The 19,359-nt window shown below is 47.5% G+C and overlaps 3 protein-coding genes and 1 long non-coding RNA gene across 8 annotated transcripts in view; 3 read left to right on the top strand and 1 right to left on the bottom strand.

The window, feature by feature from the left end:
- Nucleotides 1–19,359, top strand: part of FASTKD2 (FAST kinase domains 2) — a 271,660-nt gene that overhangs the window by 223,273 nt on the left and 29,028 nt on the right. The gene's annotated exons all lie outside the window — the stretch shown is intronic.
- METTL21A (methyltransferase 21A, HSPA lysine) lies at nucleotides 2,307–5,107 on the bottom strand. Its single transcript, XM_079311379.1, has 3 exons — nucleotides 4,813–5,107; nucleotides 3,813–3,924; nucleotides 2,307–2,787 (listed from the first exon to the last, which is right to left on the bottom strand). The coding sequence occupies exons 1-3, from the start codon at nucleotides 4,957–4,959 to the stop codon at nucleotides 2,390–2,392; spliced, it is 657 nt and encodes a 218-aa protein (XP_079167505.1). The 5' UTR covers nucleotides 4,960–5,107; the 3' UTR covers nucleotides 2,307–2,389.
- Nucleotides 5,169–13,941, top strand: LOC306804586. Of its 4 annotated transcripts, none has more exons than XR_013774934.1 (5): nucleotides 5,169–5,293; nucleotides 7,001–7,094; nucleotides 7,415–7,570; nucleotides 10,319–10,469; nucleotides 11,953–13,941. It is a non-coding gene; the product is annotated as an uncharacterized lncRNA (long non-coding RNA). The 4 variants fall into 4 exon arrangements; XR_013774935.1 differs by having other exon boundaries at nucleotides 7,001–7,129; XR_013774936.1 differs by having other exon boundaries at nucleotides 5,171–5,293; nucleotides 7,004–7,094.
- CCNYL1 (cyclin Y like 1) overlaps nucleotides 14,683–19,359 on the top strand; it is a 32,681-nt gene continuing 28,004 nt past the window's right edge. Inside the window, exon 1 of the mRNA XM_079311527.1 lies at nucleotides 14,683–15,110. Within this exon, the coding sequence (XP_079167653.1) occupies nucleotides 14,864–15,110 (247 nt within the window). The 5' untranslated portion in view covers nucleotides 14,683–14,863. The remainder of the gene's footprint in view (nucleotides 15,111–19,359) is intronic.

The following is a 19,359-nucleotide window of genomic DNA, read 5'->3' as shown; positions in this document are numbered from 1 at the left end:
GGGGCAAGGCGCTCACCTGAGCTGCCAGTGCCATCTTGTGCTTTTCTCCACAATTACTTATGGGCAGTAGCATCACTTCAGCCTTCAAACACACTCCCTTGGGTGTGCATACAGCTGCTGTGTACCAGCAGCATGACAAAAGAAGCCAAGCCTAGTCTCTACTGGCACATGCCTGCATTGGCAGGATGGCTGTGGGCTGTAACAGCAGCAGTGGGAAATCTGACACTGAAAACTTAACCATTAGAAAGAGATGGAATCAAATTGATTTATTTTAAAAGTAAAAAACTCCTTCTATCATTGAAGCAAGGCCTGGGGCAAAGCCCCCTTTTTAGCAGTGTGCAGGTTGCTGCACCACCCTTTATTCTGTGCAATTTAAGCAGGCTTTTTATCACATTCCTGCTATGGCAACAGTGCAAGCTGCTATGGCTGTCAGTGCTGCAAGCTCCAGCCTCTTGCGAGGGCCAAGAGCTGCCAGGCTTTTCCCACAGAAAAGTTCTCTTGGACACTCATGAGTCAAGGCACCAGCACACTGCTTTCTGCCAGCTCCAGCCCAAGGGGAGCCTGAGCTACACATGAGCCTCATGTCTAATCCCAGATGAGCTTGGAGACAGGGAAAGACCAGTGGGGAGGAAAAGGAAGAGAAGAGGTGAGAATTTACAGCCACACTTCGAAAACTAGAGCCAGAGAGAGGGGAGAGAGCTTGCAATTCTTTTCAACCTGCTCACCCAGCTGATAGGACAGAAGAAGCTACGCCTGACACGTGAGAGCTCATCTCATGATCTGTTTTCAATTAAAGGTGCTGTCTTCCTTCTCCCAAACTGACTCCAGCTCCAGACTATGAATTCCCAGCCAGCTGCCTAAGTATTGTTTTAGTGACACCGTGTGGCTTCTGAGGATACTGTTACAGCAATTCCCAGACAGAAACCAAGCAAGTAACTTTGCTGAAAGCAGGCAAGAGATGTGCCAAGGATGAAGCACAAACCTTAATTATGTCATTTCCACATTACAGTCAGCCCAGCACTTCTGGACCACCGACCAGGAAGTATGATGGGAGCAAAAGTGAAAAAATGTTCCAAAATGTCCATGGCCCGAAGCAGCTGTTGCTTCATCCTGCAAAGCTGTTTGCTGTTGCCAGTGCCAAATACATGCACATGCTCAAAGTCTGAGCCTGACCTGAGGCATTTTGAGTTTAAGTTTAAAACAAAAAATTTCCATATCCACAGAAAGAAAAAGAGGTAGTAGAGCAATTCCTGCATTTAGAGGTGTAGCTGTCTTCTGTTAGCCCATTGTTTTCATCAGTTTCATTATTCCACCACTAGAAAGAGAAGGAAATCTGCTGCTGGTGTGAGCTGGGCTTCCGCATCTTGTGGGATAAACACAGATGTGTTTCACAAGATCAGAGTATGAAATCTGTTACTTAGAACAGTATCTTAACTACCACTGTGCACTGAAAGCACACTGAACCCTAGAGACTGCCCCAAGGTCTCAAGTAAGGCAAGAGTAAGTACTTCCCCTGCTACAAAGACTTTACAGAGCGCCCTCCTTTCCTAAGTAACAGCTCTCAGAGACAGAAGGAACACAAACAAAGGCACAAAGTGGAACATTATCCAGCAGTACTTTGAGAGTCAAGGGCTGATTTGATATTTTAAGAACAGTTTGAGTCTCCTTGTTGCACTTTCCCGGCGGCACGTGTGCATGTGCATCTCCTCCAAGGAGCCTTGATCTGTGTGAGGCAGACTTGTTAGGGACAACTCAGAAACCACAACTGCTTTGGTACTGCAGGCATAGCCCACTCGCTTGCAAGGCAGGAAAAATGCCACTGATTTCTAAGCTGGCTTACTTGGCAATCCCTGTTCCCAGTGCCCCTGCAGATCTTGTTCTTTGTTTCACTGTGCCTCTTCAACGCAGCAGTGACAGCAATAGAACAACTTTATAGCATCTGCCTTTGGGGTTTTTTTGTCTTTTAAATGTTTCCTTTAAAAGACTTCTAAGATGCAGAAGTCCCGAAGAGTTAAGGCATTTAGAGCTGGAGCATTAGCTTTTATTTCATCCACTCGTGCTTTTCTAGAGTTAAGGAAGCAGTAAAGGGGAAAAAACCCCACTGTAATCTCTTTGTTTGCCCTGGAAGTTAAATGTGGTTTGACTTCAGACAACAGACCTTTTGAGATAACAATTCTGATGCTGCAGATTTCTGCAACTCGAATCGGTTCTATTTGCAGAATGTAAGTACAAACCTTGCTTTATCAGACCCAGTGACCAGACAAGACCAGCAGAACAAGAAGCCAGGGAAATAACACAACTGCAACTTCATGCTTAGGAATGAGTGTATTGAGTAGAAACAAAGAGGAGAACTGAACAGCCATGTGTGGCTCATTAACAAAGCAGAGAGTCAAAAGTCATCCTTGCGACTACCCCTCTGTGCTTTGTAGATATGGACATCCTTACTGGAATCATAATGGAGCTCGGAGACAGAGAAACGCTCTCGCAGCATCTTCAGGAACTGGAGATCCCGCTCATAGCGGATCCGACACGAAAGGAGAATCACCGTTCGCTCTGAGCACAGGTGCTCCAGCGTCTGAAGCAGTTCTGCAAATGTTTCTTCCAGATAAACTATGTCTGCACCCAGGACAAAGTCAAATGCTCCTGGAGGGAAGTTATCCAGGTCTTTTCCCCACGTCAGCTCCTTCACCACCGCTCTGGGACGCAGTTCAGGGGGTAAGTTCGCCTGCACATTTGACTCCAGGAACTCCAGCGCTGCCGCCCTGTCGGTGATGGTAACACGGGCACCTGAGGGCACAGGAGGACATGGCTCACACTCACAGTCCATGTCCCTCAGTACAGCCTGGGGGACACAGTGCTCGAACTCCAGCAGGCTCCTTAGCTCCTGTTAAACATTAACAGCTCCACAGAGCTGCCTGATTAAAACAAACAAACAAAAGAACAAAACAAGCAAAACTCCCCTGTGTATAGACATCCTACCCTTCATCAGTAACTTAAGAATATAAAGTGTACTCTGTGTGAAGATTAAGTTGGGTAGGGAAAAAACACATTTTCTGATGCTTTTTCTTAATGCATGAAAGTCAAGGAGTTACTTTTGGCCTTTCCATATGTGCCAAAAGAATAATTTACAGGTGTTACAATTAACCTGCTCCAATGCCATATTTTTCTGTAGGAGAGAGGAGCTAGAGAGCCTCTTTCACAGGTCAGACAAAAGTTATGCCTGTGTGATTTTTCATGACTGTACTTTGTCAAACTGTTTTGTTTCTATGATTTCAATAGACACTTTTCACAGCCATTAGAGCTTTTTGAATTACAAAGTTAACCTGGGAAAGGCAGCACAGATTTAACATAGTACCCAGTTCCTGCTCTTCAGCCACAGACAGATCAGCAGCAAATCACTTCATTTCTCCATACCCTGTCTGCAAGACAGGCTAATGAAAGGTTTATGCAAGCTCTGAGAGTGGTTTCTGTCTGTAGCTTTATCTGCATTGGAGGACAAGTGGAAGATGGGAAGCACAGCTCTTGTTCCCTGGGGGGGAATAGCTGCAGAGCTGAATGCTGCTGAGCTGCCTGCCATGGCAACAGGCTCAGCCTCAACAGGGTCCCGCCATAAAGTAAACTGCAGTGGCACCATCACTACAACAAATATCCCAGCGGGCTCTCATGTCTAACAAGGAAGGAAGATGACTCAGAGAAGAACCATCACAGTTCATGTATGCAGCTTTGGTGCTCACTTCTACACCAGGCACGTACCTGTAACTAGTTTTACTAGCTGTGATTTGCTTTAAAGGAGACAACAAAAAAAGCCTTACCTAGTAACGTGACCACTATTCCCAGCAATCCAGTTCCAGCTCCCAGCTCGATCACAGACCGATCCCTGAGATCAATGGCTCCCATCTCCAGATAAGCACACAGGACAACAGCCTAAGCCAAGGCACAAGGGCGATTAAGCACAGGGTTTCAGTCATATTGAACACAGGGTTTGTGATTTAACCTGAGAAAGAAGGTTGTGGGAAGGGTCAGGTTCTTCAGGTCTGCAGCAAGACTGTCCAGCACTTCACCTCCTGTGTGCACAAGTAGTCTTTCAATGCTTTATAGAAGTTTTGTATAGAGTTTTATGAAAGACTCCTACAGGCAAAAGGAAAAAACCACCACAGAGGTTACAACCTGGATGCGGTAACTGCTCCATGAATCCCCAAACATAACAGGAGGTAGAAAGAATTGTATTTGGAAAGCAATAACTGAGGAGTTGAGAAGTTTGCTAAAAATGCTACACTTCTCTTAAACTAGAAGTGCAATTTGTGTATGGGCCGAGATGCAACCTGATGGGAAGCCCTTGGATTCCTACAGTGATGCTGTGAGCGACTGCCCTGCGGCCTTAGACCCACCACAACCCTGTGTTTTGGAGAGTTCCTATCGCCAAGATAAAGCCTATCAGCAGTCCTGCCTGAGGCTGCATGCAGTGGGATCCACGCTGTGCTCTGAAGGGCGCCAAGCTAACATCACCAGCCACTGTAAAGAAAGAGGTGAGTTATCCGGAGCGTTTCATTCCAATGGGCACAGGGTGTGCAGGGTTTAGGTGGTGCATCTCCCTTGAATTCCTGCACGAGCTCTTATGGGGGAAGAGGGAAAAGTAAAGAACAGTTTAACGTTTTCTTTCCTAACATTTAAAAAAAAAAAAAACACAATAAAATGAAAGCCTTCCCTTTACAATTCTACGGTAAGTAATTTTCTACAGTGAATGTGAAAGCTCGGCAGGAGCCACAGGAAAGCAGCGAGCGCAGAGAAGCCGCGCCTGCCGTGAGCACCTACCGCGTCCCAGACCACGGCCGCCACGCCCAGCCGCCGCCAGTCCTGCTGGAGGCGGATGGTGCGGCTGGCGAAGTGGAAGGTGGCCCAAGGGCTGTGCAGCTGCCGCGCGGCCCAGCCGCCTCCCTCCTCGTAGGGCACCAGGGCCATCCCGCCGGCAGCGCGGCCCCAGGCCCGGCTAGGCCGTACGGCGGGCAGGGACAGACCCGGCCCCTCGCCCGGCCCGGCCCGCCCGCTCCGCCCGCGCCGCACCAGGGGCGGGAGCGGCCGCTCCGGCGCTCGAGCGGCACCGGCGGCGCTCGGCGGCCGAGCCGGGGCGGTCCCGTCCGGCTGGGCCGGGCTGGAAGGGCCCCGCAGCGCTCTGCCCCGCGGCTGTGGCGCGGGGAGGGCCCGGGGCGGCCCGAGGGAGGGAGAAGCGCCGCCTGCCTCCTGCGGGAGGCCGGGGCCCGGAGCGGCTCCTCGCCTGCTCACAGCCTGCGGGAAGGTACGGGGGAACGGTCCCTCCCGTGTGGGACATTGTCACAGGAGTGCTCCCTGTGGTGCCGGCCGCTGCCTTTTCCTTCGGGGGTTTAAAGGCAGTGCCCGGAAAGGCATTTGTGCAGGCCGGCAAGCCTCGTCCTCCCGCGCTGGCAGCGCTCCCTCAGCGCGGGTAGCGCGCAGAAACAGCCGTGCTGGGGCACAGACACTCCCGCTGCCGTCTGTGCATGGGCTTCTCTTCACCTTTGGCTCCCTTTAATCTCTGGTTTGGCAAACCAGCACAGCTCCTCTCCTGTGCTACTTGAACTCGTTCCAAAGCCTGCTAAAGGCCATGGGAGAGCCGGGGGAGCCTGGTCCTGCTGCAGGTCCCCACAGAATGGCGCAGTGCCTGCAGCCACGCTCCTCACATCTCTGCCCCATCTCTAGTGACTGCCCTGACAGCTCCCGGTGACACCACCGATGGGCCAAGCCCGGCCCCTCAAAGCTGGGGACCAGCTCCAGAAAACATCCCCTCCTTTTCCCACAGGGACCAGCAAATCTCTCTGGCAGACAAAGGCAAATGTGGTTTCATCTAAAAGCTGTCAATTCCAGCAGAGTGGCTCAAGATTCATGAAAACCTCAGTGGAGGATAGTTACAAGTTGCACAAGGGTAGCAAAAAGTAAAGCTTGTTTTTAGGGTTCTGCTACTGTAGGAGAATTGGACCCAAAATTTCACTTGCCCCAAACTAGTCCTTACTTGTCTTATGGCAACTCAGACTTCTTCCTATAAACGTGCCAAAACAGGTGTGATGATTCAGTTTTCTGTGGTTTTATGTCCTAAAGTGCTGGTCCCTTGCCACTATTCCTGCTTTGGAGAGTTTGAAATTGCTTGTGTTATTATCTCGATTATTTTTTTAATTATTTATATAGGCAGTGTGGGAAAAGCAATGAGAGTCATTACATTTGGAATGAGAACCCTGTTTGAATGACTTTTTGAGTCACCTACACTCTGCCTAAACTACACCAGCAGACAAATAGAGGGAAACTCCCAAATGGCACAAAGCTTTCACCTCTACCTCCTGTACCACATGCCAGCCCTGGGATCTCCAACCAGAATATGGAACAGTGTGGCAGGGCTCCAGTGCTCCCAACTGCCTCCTTTCTGTCCCCACATGAGTTTTTTTCCCCTGCAGTGTTTCATAAGACCACGTGTCTGTCTGAACAGCAGCTAGAGTAAGAAAAGGCTGCATGTGAAAATGTATTGTTCCCAAAGATGATAATGCTTGAGTGAGTGCTTTTATCCCAATAATGTGATTTTGTTAGTCAGATATCCCTGAATATCTCTGGAGCACAGCAGGTTCTTTACCAATCTTGCCCTTCTTCCCAGAAATATTTCTCCTCCTTCCCTGATAAAGTTGCTCTGGCACTGACTTCCATGAGACAGAAGATCAGAAATTACTTTCCAGATCATAACTGGATAGTGAAGCTATGAGAGAAGCAAGTCCACTAGAAGTTTACTAAGGGCCCTGATTCCCCTTATTCATTCTGAGCCTATATTTATGTTCTCTTTACCTTTCCACATCCATTTTCTAAGAAAATGGAATACCTGGGTATTATAGTGGCAGAGAGACACACTTGGTTTCTTCTACCTTTCCTGACAGTAAAAGGATAAGGAAAAAACAACACAGAATTATGGCTAAAACAGATGCTCAGAGCTGAAATGCTTTTATCCCAGCAGGGAGAGCTCAGGACAGCAGTGAAGTGGTGAGAACATAGCCTGGTTTGGCTTTTGAGCACTGCAGAGGGCTGTAAGGACACCTAAGCTGCAGGTAATCTTGTGAAGTGGGACACGACTGATTTTAAGGTAAGTAAAAATAATTTAAAATATGAAGAAACACCGATTCAAGTCCATTCTTACCTCATTGAACTACTTGATAAAGCAGGCATAATGTAGCCAATTGTGAGTAAATCCCACCACCCTGGATTTGGGTAAGCTGCTCGGGGTAATTAAGAAAAAGTGTTTAAGCACAATGGTCCTTGAAATACTTAAAAGATCAAAGAACAAAGTAGATAAGATAGAAACGAGTACAAATTATTTTGAATCTATACTAATATAACCCTCTTTCTGCAATCTTCTCTTGCTGCTTAGTATGTGAAATCCCCTCTTAGAAATGAATGTGGCAGTTCTTGTGATGGCTCTGCAGACACTGGATGCACTGCATGTCTGCGCATGGATTTTGGAGACATCCGTGATGGGAAAGTACTGCATCCCTCACACAGTCTCTGGTTACCAAGGCAAAGGCAGGTATAAATAGAAACAATCTGATTTTTTTTTAAACTCCATCTAGAAACCTGTGTTGTTGATAACCCTCTGACAGCAACGCCTTATTCCAAATGGTTCTGTTTTACATTTGTGTGGAAACTTCTGGTTTAATCCTTTCCTCCCGAAATAAACAGCAGCTACTTCTGGTTGTCATTCCACTGAAATATGAAAATTGTCTTGGAAATAAAGTTGGGACAAATACCTGTTTTGCTAAGAGCTTTCATCAACCAAATGAACAAGAGCTAACACAAAGCTTGGAGGAAAACCCAGAAAAGAAAGCAGTCTTTCTCCCTATGTGTCACTTTAAGTAGCCATTCAAATGACTGGCACTGAAATGATTTAACAAGTTTTACATTTTCATCTTCACCAGCAGAAGAATCTTCCAGATTCTCCGCACCAATAAAATAGATGGGGTGGTGAATCACTTGCTGTTAAATACAAAGGGAATAAAGCAAAAATTAATTTGGTTGATGACAGCTTGCAGTTGCAGAATCAAGACAGCCTCAGCTTGAAGTGATTTGGATCATCTTTGAAACTGATGGGGTGAATTAAAAATAAAAAGTTTATGCAGAAACTTTTTGGTGGGTTATCAGTAGACCTTAGAACTTGCTGCTTCTGCAAGATCCTTGCAAAAAATGAGAAATATTGAAGTAAGTGTATAATCCGATCTAGGGTTTCATTTCCTTTAAACACAGAGTTACATTGAACAGTGGAAGTAATAATCAAAAATATGAAGATGTATAATTTTATAAGTGCTTGAGCTGAAACACAGGAAGTTTCTGGAACATCTGAAGAGGGAATTGTTCCCATCAATAATACTATATTCATGCCTTCAACCTTGCATCTTGATAAACTGCCACTTATAATCACCACGTTTATTAAAGTGTCTTGTTACAGAAAGATCACTTAGCTTTTAGTAGAATTATGTGAGTAAGCACTCAAAGGCCTTGCAGGTCTGAAAGCTGACATTGTTCTGAAGTTTTAGTTAAGGAATAAAAAGCAAATTGAGTAGGCTCTTCACAACAAACTACTGGATTTCTAGCTGTGCTTCATTTGCTGTAAACCTCCCCCCAATTTCAGATGTTCCCAGACCTACAGCCTTACCCACATCTCCAGCTGCTGAACTTCCAGGCCACGAGATGCCAGTGCCAGGTCTTGGGAGGGGAGAGAGAGTCCATAACCCATGGAGCAAGCTTGACACGTGAGCAGACATGGATGCACCCTGGGAAAGGCTGCTCCAGCAGCACTCCCGGGAGCACAGGGGTGTGGTGGGAAAGTGCAACAGACATGGGGCAGGGAAAATGCTACAAAAAACCTTCTTTTTGTGGAGTCTGAGTATTGATCTAGAAGCTTAACATTAGGTGGAGAAATTTATTATATGCTTTATAGGTGCAGTGTTATGCAACTGGAGTGGAAATTACAGTGCAAGTAATGCACTGTATTAATTTACAACTAGTTAACAATAACTAATTTTAAACAATTTAAAAACAACTATACGGATAGGGAGACGACAGCTATAGCATTCACATAGATGCAAAGTCATTTCCCTTATTGTAGATGTTGTTACCCTTTTAAAAGAAGGAAGAATCAAAGCATATGAAGAATGTGGAGCATTTAGTGTTATTTCTCATGCTGTTGTCAGTGTTCCTCTTCTTGAGTCCTTAGAAAGAAAATCCATCAGACGATAGAGAAGATGGCAGAGTTGAGTCTAAGCAATTTCAGGTACCTTAAAACTAACAGGGAGGGCCCCTTAGCACCACTGTCCAGGCTTTAGAGGCCCAGAGTTGGAATTAGAACTACAGAAGGTTACCCTAAATAAACTTGCTGTAGGACTTATACATGCACAGTTAGACTTGTCAGCATAAACTCACCATTCATGTTAATGTTTTTGTTAAAATTCTGAAAAGCATTTTCCTTCTCCACATAAGAAATCTGTATCCCTGGCTTGCAGTAACAGCTGTTTCTAATACTTGTTAATGGTAGTTCTGCCAGCCCAAAGTACAGCTTTGCAGGCCTGTCTTAGCTCCAGCACATCTCAAATTTTCTTCTCAGGTACTAAGCCTCCATTAACTCTAAGTTAGCCTTTGGTAACTGTCAAGCTGGTTTTGCTTTACCTGAAGACAAAAGGAAGGTAGGAGCAGAAGAGAGAAGCTAAGATAAAGAAAGGCTTTCTCCCACCTGCCTGTGCTGTGGTATCCCTGCAGCGATCCAGATGCTCGCATGCCAGCCAAGCAGCTTCTGCATTGCCTGTAATGACATCTTAGACTGCAGCAAAGGCAAAAGGAGGGATTTAATCAATGACAGCAGCACTGCAGTCTGTCCTTATGCTATCAAACACAGGCTCCCCAGCCCTGGTTTGCTTGTATTAACTGCTAGCCAAGGTAATATAGGAGATTTAATAGTGTGTGAAACTTTAGGGCTACTAAAAATCCACCTTGGTTGTTCTGAATAACCTCCCTGGTTACTTTTCTTCCCCAAACATTGGAATATTCTATTTTCCTAACTACTGTTTTGCTCGGGGATTTTTCCCTTAAATGGCTGTAGTCTTAGGTTACTTGTCAGTTTCAGAAGACATCACACGTGCAACATTTTTGTCCTGTCAGCTGGTAGTGGTTTTCAAAACAGGATGCCTATTTTTCCCCTGATTATTTCCAAGTGAGACACAGAAGTCTGAGCTTTTGTTTTCAGTTGGTTATACAGGTTCAACCTGGTGATTCATTCTTCCTGCAGATACATTTCCAGGAAAAGACAAAGCCCTGGCTCTTCTCCAAGTTATCCAAGTAAGATCAGAAAGCACTCCTCCCCCAGCTGTGACACTTTCTAAGAAGGGAGAAATTGGACAAAACACATCCCAGAGTTGGTGTCATCACCCTGCAGACAGGTAAGGAGGTGCATGACCTTGGAGAGGCATGTGCAGCAGCAAGTCTGGGAGATAACAGCAGAGTTTACTGGATTTAAGATTCTTGGCCCTGTGAAGCACAACCAAGTATGTGCAATGAGCCATTCTCCATTTCTGGGACTGATGGTGACTGTGAAGCTGGATGGCTTATGAAAAATCCTGCAATTTAATTTCAAGCCTTTTAGAAGACTCTCATCCTCTTGTTGCAGTTGGTATGGACAAGAAAATATTCTTGGAGTTGGGAATTTTTCAAGAGTTATTACTCATAAAGAAGTTGGTAACTTTGGTTTCAGATATCTCTTAGGGATATTGCTGCTTGCAGATGAAGGGAAGCCTGGTTTTGCCTCATGAGGCAAAGGACAACAAGGCTGTGTGGTTGTGAATTCAAGTGCTGAGATTTCAGAAATGGAGTTAAATAAAAACCTGCACAACTCTGCCTACAAGGAACCATCACAAGAAACGTAAAGACTTGTCTGAGAAGTGGGGTTCCTTTGAACACAAGCAGACAGCCCCTCATATATACTCAGCAAATGGGCCAAGTAAGAGACAGAATTACCTCCCCCTGTAAGCCCACAAGCCAAAACACAGCTGGCAGCACTAATATTAGTCCTGTCAAGCCTGGTAGTCTTCATTTATTATGCATCCTGCAAATAATTATACATATAGTTAAGTTTATAGCTCAGAAGCTGCATTTAGTGGTTGGCAGGGTGTGCTCCTCACTTGGAGCAGTTGGCAGAGTATTGCTTCTCTGACCTCATTAGACTAACATGAGGAGCAAGTCTGGTCCTTTATATATTCAGAACAAACCACAGCTCTTTCTAATCTCTGCATATTAGGAGCAGAGGTCACTACTCCTTTGGCTATCATCACAATCTGATTTAGGGTTTGTTTCAAGATGCTGTCTGGCCTTCCTTAAAGGCTGTGTGGACTTCTCCTGAAGTTTGCATCAACTTCCTGAGAGGGCTTAAATAGGATTAGTTTCTAACATTTTTGAAAGTTACTTTGCTTTCACTTCTGTGAAAATTAAAGTACAGGAGGGTTGCTGCCCACTGGGTGCCCTGTTTAGAGACAAGGGATGGTAATTGAGAGTCCCATGGCACACACCTCTTTTTCTGGAGCAGGAGGAAAAGAGATTGGATCCAAACAGTCCATAGTAAGCTATTTTCAGCTCAGGCATTCATTATTGCCATGATCCACCATCCAAAATGCCTGCTTATGCAAAGTGTGGAACTAGGTATGTGCTGCCCATTGTACATCAAAGTAATTGATTTTTTAAATAATGGAAACTGTCTGATGAATCACTGGGGTAAATCAAGCAGAACAGTAGAAAGATGAGACAGAAAATAGGAAGAGAACCAGGACCAGTAATAAATCATAATAGAGGGTATTGAGTGTATTGCTATAGCAGTAAGTCAATAGAATGTTAAGCTCCATAAATAAAAGATAATGTGTTTCATTTCTGCAGGGTGTTGCTCAGACTACACCTATTAACAGGATCTCCTGGTTCTGCAGAAAATACACACAGCAACAGGTTTTGTCATATTATCCTGATAAATCAGATGTGAATTAAGATTTTAAGAGTTACTTTGCCAAAATGGAGCAGGAAATGAATATTCCTCATCACTGCAGCTAAAGGAAAACATGCAGAGATATGGAAAATTACCCTTTACTGGTGTACTGAGGTATGTGGAAACGGAAGCTTAACTTCTTCTGGAATGACAAGGAGGTGGGACAGTTTGCTGTTTTTGTGACTTCCAGGGATTAAAGTCAGCTTCCTCTTGCTTAAGACCTACATGAATAAGTCATCACAGGGAAACAGACTACTGATTTCTTTCCTCCCTCTGCATGTGTGTATAAATCCTGATACTCTACAACAGCACTAGGCAGGGTAAGAGCAGCCTTCCTCACTCCCCCTTTGCAGAATTACACACTGAGAACAAATATGAAACCCACGGGAAACTTCAGCCTCTGGGAGGCAGAGGAACCAACACCTTCCCACCCAAACAGCAGTGAGGCATGTCACATACTGCAGCCACTCCAAGTTCCCAGCATTTTTCACTATTGGCACATGTATATGGGGTTTTGGCTGTTGGGTCCTGATGCTCAGTTTCCTGGTGAGCCACCCTTGCTCACTTCCTCACCCTTGAACAAGGATTTTTCACTGCCCAAAACCACAGCTTTGGCAAAGGATTCCCTTGAAGCTGGTCCAAAGCTGGGAGTCCAAAGCAGAGGTCCCAGCTTGCTGCTGGGATCCCCCAAGGCACTTGCTGCAGCTGCACATCCCTTTGCTGAAGCCAGGAAGCCCCACAGCACACACCGACAGGCTGCAAAGAACAGACTTGGCTTTAGCCAGGACACTGGGCATGGCTGCTGTCTGGCTGAGGAGTGCAGATTTGCCTGTGGCTCCTACCACTGCTCTGGGTGGAGCAGCTCACCTCCATCAGCGTGCAGCCTCTGGAAGGGGCCCAGCAGTGCAGCAGGAGTGCAGCTTGCTCAGCTGCTCCACTTCTGAAAATAGTCAGCCAGGTGCAAAGAGTGAGGGAAAGTATTGCTCTTCTCGTGCAAGAGTAAATTGTGCCAGTTTTCATATTAGATAGTGCAGATGCAAGCCAACTCTTACTCTTGCTTGAGAATTAATTACTTCAGTAAGCCACGCCAACCCTTGAGCTTCTGCTCTTCCCCCACCATCCTCACCAAAAAAAAAAAAAAATCAGTGGATGCAGTGCCAGAGGGAAGAAAACACCAATCTCTGAATGGCTATTTTGCATTAAGCCCCTTTTTCCCTCCCTGGCTCAGATCAGTCTCCCATTCCATCCAATGGTTAACCCTTGGCCCTCCTAGAACTGGGAGCAAGACTGGCTGGCCTACAGCTTTCCAAGCTGGCTGCAGAGGGACTTCAGTTGGCCTGAAGTGGTTTAAGAAGTGCTGAAACCTCCCCCAAGGCCCTTGTGTAATCCATAGCAAGGTCAGATTCCTCGGGAGTAACAAGGCTTTGCAAACTGTCAGTAGCGTGTAGACAGGCTTAGCAAATACAATTTAAAGAAATTGCTGGTAAGTGAAAAGGTACCATTCATCAGTCTGAGGGAATAATCCTCATGTAAGACCATAAATCATTTGGTTTGTCCCATAATTGTGCCTGGGATTAAGGTGTTCAAATTCTGGAGACACAGCATCTATTACTTCCTCTCTTCAAAGAAACTACACATGGTCTGGCCAAAAAACTCCATGTTTATCATCACATGGGAGAGCCAACTTTTGGATTTTTCCTACAAAATGGAGTAAAACCCTGAGCCTGCTTATCTTTGGAATAACTGCCAGCATGGTAGCAGAGTTTTGTAACACTTTGTGTGTTCCCAAGTCAGAGCAGAGCCATTCTTCTTATCAGGGGCCAGAGTTAAATTTTTGTAGTGATAGTGGGTTGTTTCATTGCAGAACAGCGCATGTTTGTGTTTATCAGGACATCTGACTGCTGTGGGTATCTCGCCCTCTAATCCATCTTCCCGGGAGTGTATGTGAACATTCCAGTCCTCTGAGGAGTTCTCAGGTAGCTGAAACACAGCAAATACGCGGCAGCTGGGGCTCTCAGTGGTGCCTGGGGATGCGGGCGGCCCCTGAGCGTCCCTTTCCCGGTGTGCTGGCAGGCACCGCTCCCAGCAGCGATCGCAGCGGCAGCGAGAGCGGGACGCGCCCGCCGGGGTTCCGCCAGCCCGGGGCGGGAGCGCTCAGCGCTGCAAGGGAGGGGAGGAGAGGCGGCCAAGGGCTGCTCCAAAAGGGGGAGCGCCGGCAGCGCTGCGCTGTGCCTCGCGTTCCCGCGCGGAGCAGTGGCCGCCGCTGTGCCCTGGCTGTTCCCTTGCTGTCCCCGACTGTCCCGCGCGGCCGCTCCCGCCGCTCTCGCAGCACGTGCGCGCCCGGGCAGCCCGAGCGGCCGGGGGCGGGGCCGGGCGCGCGGTCCCGAGCGGGCGTGGCCGTGGGGTGGCGTCTGAGCCTCGCGGCCGGCGGGGCATGCGCGCGTGCGCGTGGGGGAGGCGCGGGGAAGCCGCGGGCAGGGGGAGGGCGCGGCGGCTGCCGCGTGACGAGCCCCGCGCCGATTGGCGGAGCGGCCGTCACGCGGCGCCGCGGCGGGAGGCGATTGGGCGCTGACGGGGCGGGGCCCGCGCTCCCCCCGGCGGCCGCTCGCGCCAGGCCTGCGCTCGCCGCGCGCAGGAGGCGGCGGGGCGGTCGCGCGGCCGCGGGGGCGGGCGGGGCCGCGCGCGGCCGGGGCGGGGGCGGCGGCGCTGAGCCCGCCCCGCGCTCCGACCCGCCCTGCGCCCGCCTCCCCTCCCCCGGCCCAGCCCGGAGCCGCGCAGCCGGGGCCCGGCGGGGGAGCTCCGAGCTCCATGGGCAACACCGTCACCTGCTGCGTATCCCCGGACGCCAGCCCCAAGCTCAGCCGGGCCCGCGGCGGCGGCGGCGGGGCAGCGCCGGGGCCCGATCGCTGGGCGGACGCGTACCAGCCGGCGGCGGCGACAGCGGGCGGCGGCGGCGGAGGCTCGGGGTCGGCGGAGGCCGAGTCGGGGGACTCGGATCCCGGCGGCGGCGGCGGCCCCCACCTCCAGCACATCAGCGACCGGGAGTTCCCGGATGGTGAGCGGCGGGCGGGCGGGGAGCGCCGGGCACCGCATCCCCGTTCCCTCGGTGCTCCCGCTCGGCCGGGCGGGCAGCCGGGGGGCACTGGCGGCCCGAGGCGCGGCCCCTTTGTCCGGCGGCGGGGGCAGCGCGGTGCCGCCGGCCCCGCGGGGCTCGGCCCGCGCCGCGCCCCAGGCAAAGTTCCCCGCTGCTGTGCTGTCACGGCGCGGCCCCGGCGCTCCGGGCTCGGGCCGGGACCTCCGCCCGCGGGACGAGCTGCGGCCGCTCCGCCAGTCCCCGCCCGGCCGGCAGCGCCTCCCCTGACCGGCAGCGCCCGGCCCGGCCCGGGTCCGGAGAGGGGATGGGGAGCAAGAGGAGAACGTGGCAGAGCCCCCGGCTGCTCCTGGCTGGGGTGGAGAAAAGTCTGGCTGCTCGTTTCTCCTCAGCTATGGAGTCGCGACTCGCTCGCAGTGTTCGGGCAGCTCGCGAAATCTGCTGCATTTCCAGTCTCTGTTGAACAGGAGGAAGGAAGAGGGTGTGTGGGGAGTAAGGGAATTAAGAATTACAAAGATTGTGTGCATATGACATCACCGTGGCTGGACGTGGGTGATTTATACTCTGGCTGTGCAGGGTTGTAACCGGGACTCATGGCACCGGCGTTCCCTGTCGCGCCGCTCTCGGTGTTCCCGATTTGCTTTCCTTGGGCTCATGGGAAAGTACGTGTGTGCTGCTCGGCTTCCTTGCAGCTGCCCCCGGAGCGCGCTCCCTCCGCCTGGCTGTGCAAGGCATCTCCCGTGGGCCGGGAGAGCTGCGGGGCTGTGCCGGGAGCTCCGGGACGTGTAACAGGTTCGGGGTGCTCCTGCCTGGCCGGGCGCTGCCGCCGCCGCTGCAGCCGCACGGCGCAGCCTGGCACCTCGTGGTATTCAAAACTTGCTTTAATTAACAAACATCTTGCTGTTCCTCTTCGCAATTATAACCACACCTATGCGAAATGAATTCACTTGGAAAAGATAGCCTGCCTGACATCTTTAATGTACGGTGCATATAATAGCAATAATCACTGCGGTCCATACTCCCCTTGAACTTTAAGAGTATTCTTTTTCTTTTGCTATCAGACTCGCTGCAGAAAAGTGTGAGGAGACCTTCAGAAATGGAATTACTAAACTTGCAGGGTTCTGCACCGCACCATATGGTGCAGCTGTTCCAGAAATGAGATGGAACAGTCAGCCCCTTGGATCTCCTCTGAGACAGCTGTGCAGTAGTAGAAATTATGTTTGCTGGCTAGGAGAAATAAACCTTTATTTTTACAGGAAGATTATTACAGCACTCTCTCTGCTCATTAAGGGAGGAGGAGCTAAACTCTCTAAAGATTCTAATAAGCCAAGCAAAAATGTCTAAGCTGAACAAATCTCCTCAAGAATAAGGGTTGTATTTGTTTGAATCTTTAATATGTGATCATGTCAGCTGTGCTAAGTAACAGATTTAATTGTGAATTCATCCACGTTTCAGGACTAGCCTTGAAGTAGAGAAGTATTTAATTTTTTTGAATTTGCAAGCCTGAATAAGAGTGTATAGTCCAAGAGTAAGATAGTAGCTGTCTGTCATAAATTTTACTTTTGTGGTTATGGAAACTTTAGTCTTGAGGCAGGAGATAATCCTAAAATTAGAACTGCGTAAGTAGTATGTGTTTAAGATGATTTTAAAGATCACTTTCACAATGGTATGTGGTTCACTATTACCCTCCGAAGTTGATATGCTGCAAGTGATAGATGATATTTGAAGTTTTCTGATTGATACAACTCTTTAGGAGTGCAGAAAGTATCAAAGTTTTACACCTTTATTAAAATAAAATTCTGGATAGTCAGTCTTAAAAGCAAAACTTGTGTTGATTTTTGGATGTTACAAAGCACTCACTGGATAGAATTGAAGCAGTTAACTTCAGCATGTAAAGCACTGTTTGTAAAGTCTGAAATCAAGTGTTATGATACAGGCTTTATGAAGAAGTTAGAAGTGAGACTCCCAAACCATGCAAACAGCCTGCATGTTTCTGTGCTGTTGATTACTAAAAATTATTGGTTTCATTTGGAGGCTAAAGCATATTTCTGGAACTGATTATTGTATAATACCATAGTCTAGCTAAGATGCAAACTTAGTCTATATTGGGAGGCTGAGAACCTACTGACTGCCCTTTTCTTGGATTCTTTGGCAGGGAGAAAGGAGAAAGCTGCAAGGAAAAAAGTCAAGATCATTTTGGCTATTTTTGTTCCATGCTGCTCAGTTCTAGGAGTTTCTAAGAAAACAGCTAAATATATCAGAAAGCTAGCATCCAAATGGGATGGAGATGCTTCATTCCTTGAATTTCTACCTCTGTGCTGTTTGTTGTTCTGAAGTCTGTCTTAAGTACTTTTGCACTTGTTTTGCTGAAATTGAATGTTTTGGTTGTATCGGGAAGTTACCAGCTAAGCTTTGGACTTTTTGTTTTGTGTTGTTTCATAGCTTTGTGTTTCTCATTCATAGTAAGTGGAATGTGTTCCTCACAGGTCTGTGCTCTTAGGTGAGGATTATTCTGTAGCTTCTCCAGCACTCTCTTTAACAGGCACAACTTTCCAGTCAGGACTGGAAAGCTTGGATTGTCTCTGTCAGATCAGGATGAAACAAAATTCTCACTTTCTTAAAATGGGCAGATTATGATGTGATATTTATGTATGACAAAAAAGCGGTGGTAGATGGAATGGAGGTAAAACACACAGCAAAACTGAAAGTCTGGTGTTTCAACAAAGGTTAATTCAAACAGGAAAGGTTTGTCAGGTCCTTTACTGAGAGAATTTAAAGCATGACCTTGTATTTTATGGCTCTCAAGATCCTGAGCCATAACCTGTTTGGTGCACGCTTTCCCCAGATGAGAAATAAGCCTGTATTTGTGGTTTGATAGGCTAAGACAAACTGGATTAAGTAAATAGGAATAAACATAACTTTGAAACTGAAGTTTCTTCCTAATAGGTTCATGCCTACAGCTAATATTAAATATCAAAGTCTGCCATGAATCTAAAGCAGATAGTTGACTTTTCAGCTGAGCATTAAATGTTCCTTAAACCAACAGTTCAACAAGTTTGAATTGACCGAAACAGGCTTCCCTATCTAGTTTCAGTAATGATAGCTCTTTGATCTTAGTGTGCCTTTTGGGCTGTAGTGATTGGTTTGGTGTTTGGTTGGTTCTTTGGGTTTGTTTGGTTGTTTGGGCTTTTCCCCCCAAATGAGTGTTTCCTAGTCCTTATTTTGGGCTTTCTTCTTTTTTTCCTGAGATTTTTTTTTTTTTTCTGGTTATTTGGGGGAAGAACTTTTATGGCTGACACTTTCTTACTAGATACCTATGTTTAAACATAGATCTCCTTCTTCAAAAATTCTTTGATCCTTGGATAAAACTAGAACAAGACCTTGCTTGGCAGATGTTTCCCACTTGTACTTGAAAGCATCTCCCTGCACTGCTGCTGTTTGCTGAGTTTGAGCAGAGTTTGCCTGATTCCCTTGAACCAGGAGGGAGAGTGTTGCCCTACTGAAGTGGTGGGACAAAGTGACCTGGTACCTTACCTGAATAACTGGGGGATGGAGAATGACAAGGGAAAAAACCATCAGGAATAAGAGGGAACAGCAAATGGGATCAGGAGAGGAGCTGGGTGGGATGTGAGCATCACACACAGGTTAGATAGCAAAGCAAATGGAAGGGGACTTTGAAGAGGAGAGTTAATAGGGATGTAGTAAGTGAGGTTTACCTGGCTAGTGCCTAGAGTAACTCTTGAAAGCTTCAGGTTGCCTGCATGCTGCAGTTATTAAACAGTGTTGAACAGATATTTGGATGTATTGATAGTCTGTGATCTGGTTGTCTCTAACAGCTTGTCTGTAAACCTTGTTGCAGAAGGTCTAAATACTGTTCATTTGTTCCTCTTATATAATTTCAGCTTATTTCAGGCATGTGGGTGGAGGTTTTTTCCTGGTTTCTTTTTTAGTTCAGGGTTTTTTTGTTCAGGTTTTTTTTAATCCTAGTTAAAATGTTAGTTAAGTTAAAGCACTTTGGTGCAAAGAATCAGCTTTTTGATGCCAGCAGTTTTCATCACAGGAGAGGTTTAACCATCTTGTGTTGGTTTTTGTGCCTTTCTTTTGGAGATCTGTAGTTGCATAGGTTGACAAATACAATTGTCTTTTTTGACAAACATGAAGCCAGAGCTAAAAACCAAGTGATGCTCTGGTGCTTTTTTTTAGTGTTCCCTCT

Source organism: Erithacus rubecula (assembly GCF_903797595.1).
Source record: "Erithacus rubecula genome assembly, chromosome: 8".
Taxonomy (NCBI): domain Eukaryota; kingdom Metazoa; phylum Chordata; class Aves; order Passeriformes; family Muscicapidae; genus Erithacus; species Erithacus rubecula.
This window is presented reverse-complemented; position numbering and strand designations above follow the sequence as displayed.

Coding starts and splice junctions, on each gene's coding strand:
- METTL21A (XM_079311379.1), bottom strand. CDS start 4,959: ATGGCCCTGGTGCCCTACGAGGAGGGAGGCGGCTGGGCCGCGCGGCAG. Junction 3,925..4,812: donor CGGCCGTGGTCTGGGACGCG/GTAGGTGCTCAC, acceptor GCCTTGGCTTAG/GCTGTTGTCCTGTGTGCTTA. Junction 2,788..3,812: donor AATAGTGGTCACGTTACTAG/GTAAGGCTTTTT, acceptor CTGTGCCCTCAG/GTGCCCGTGTTACCATCACC.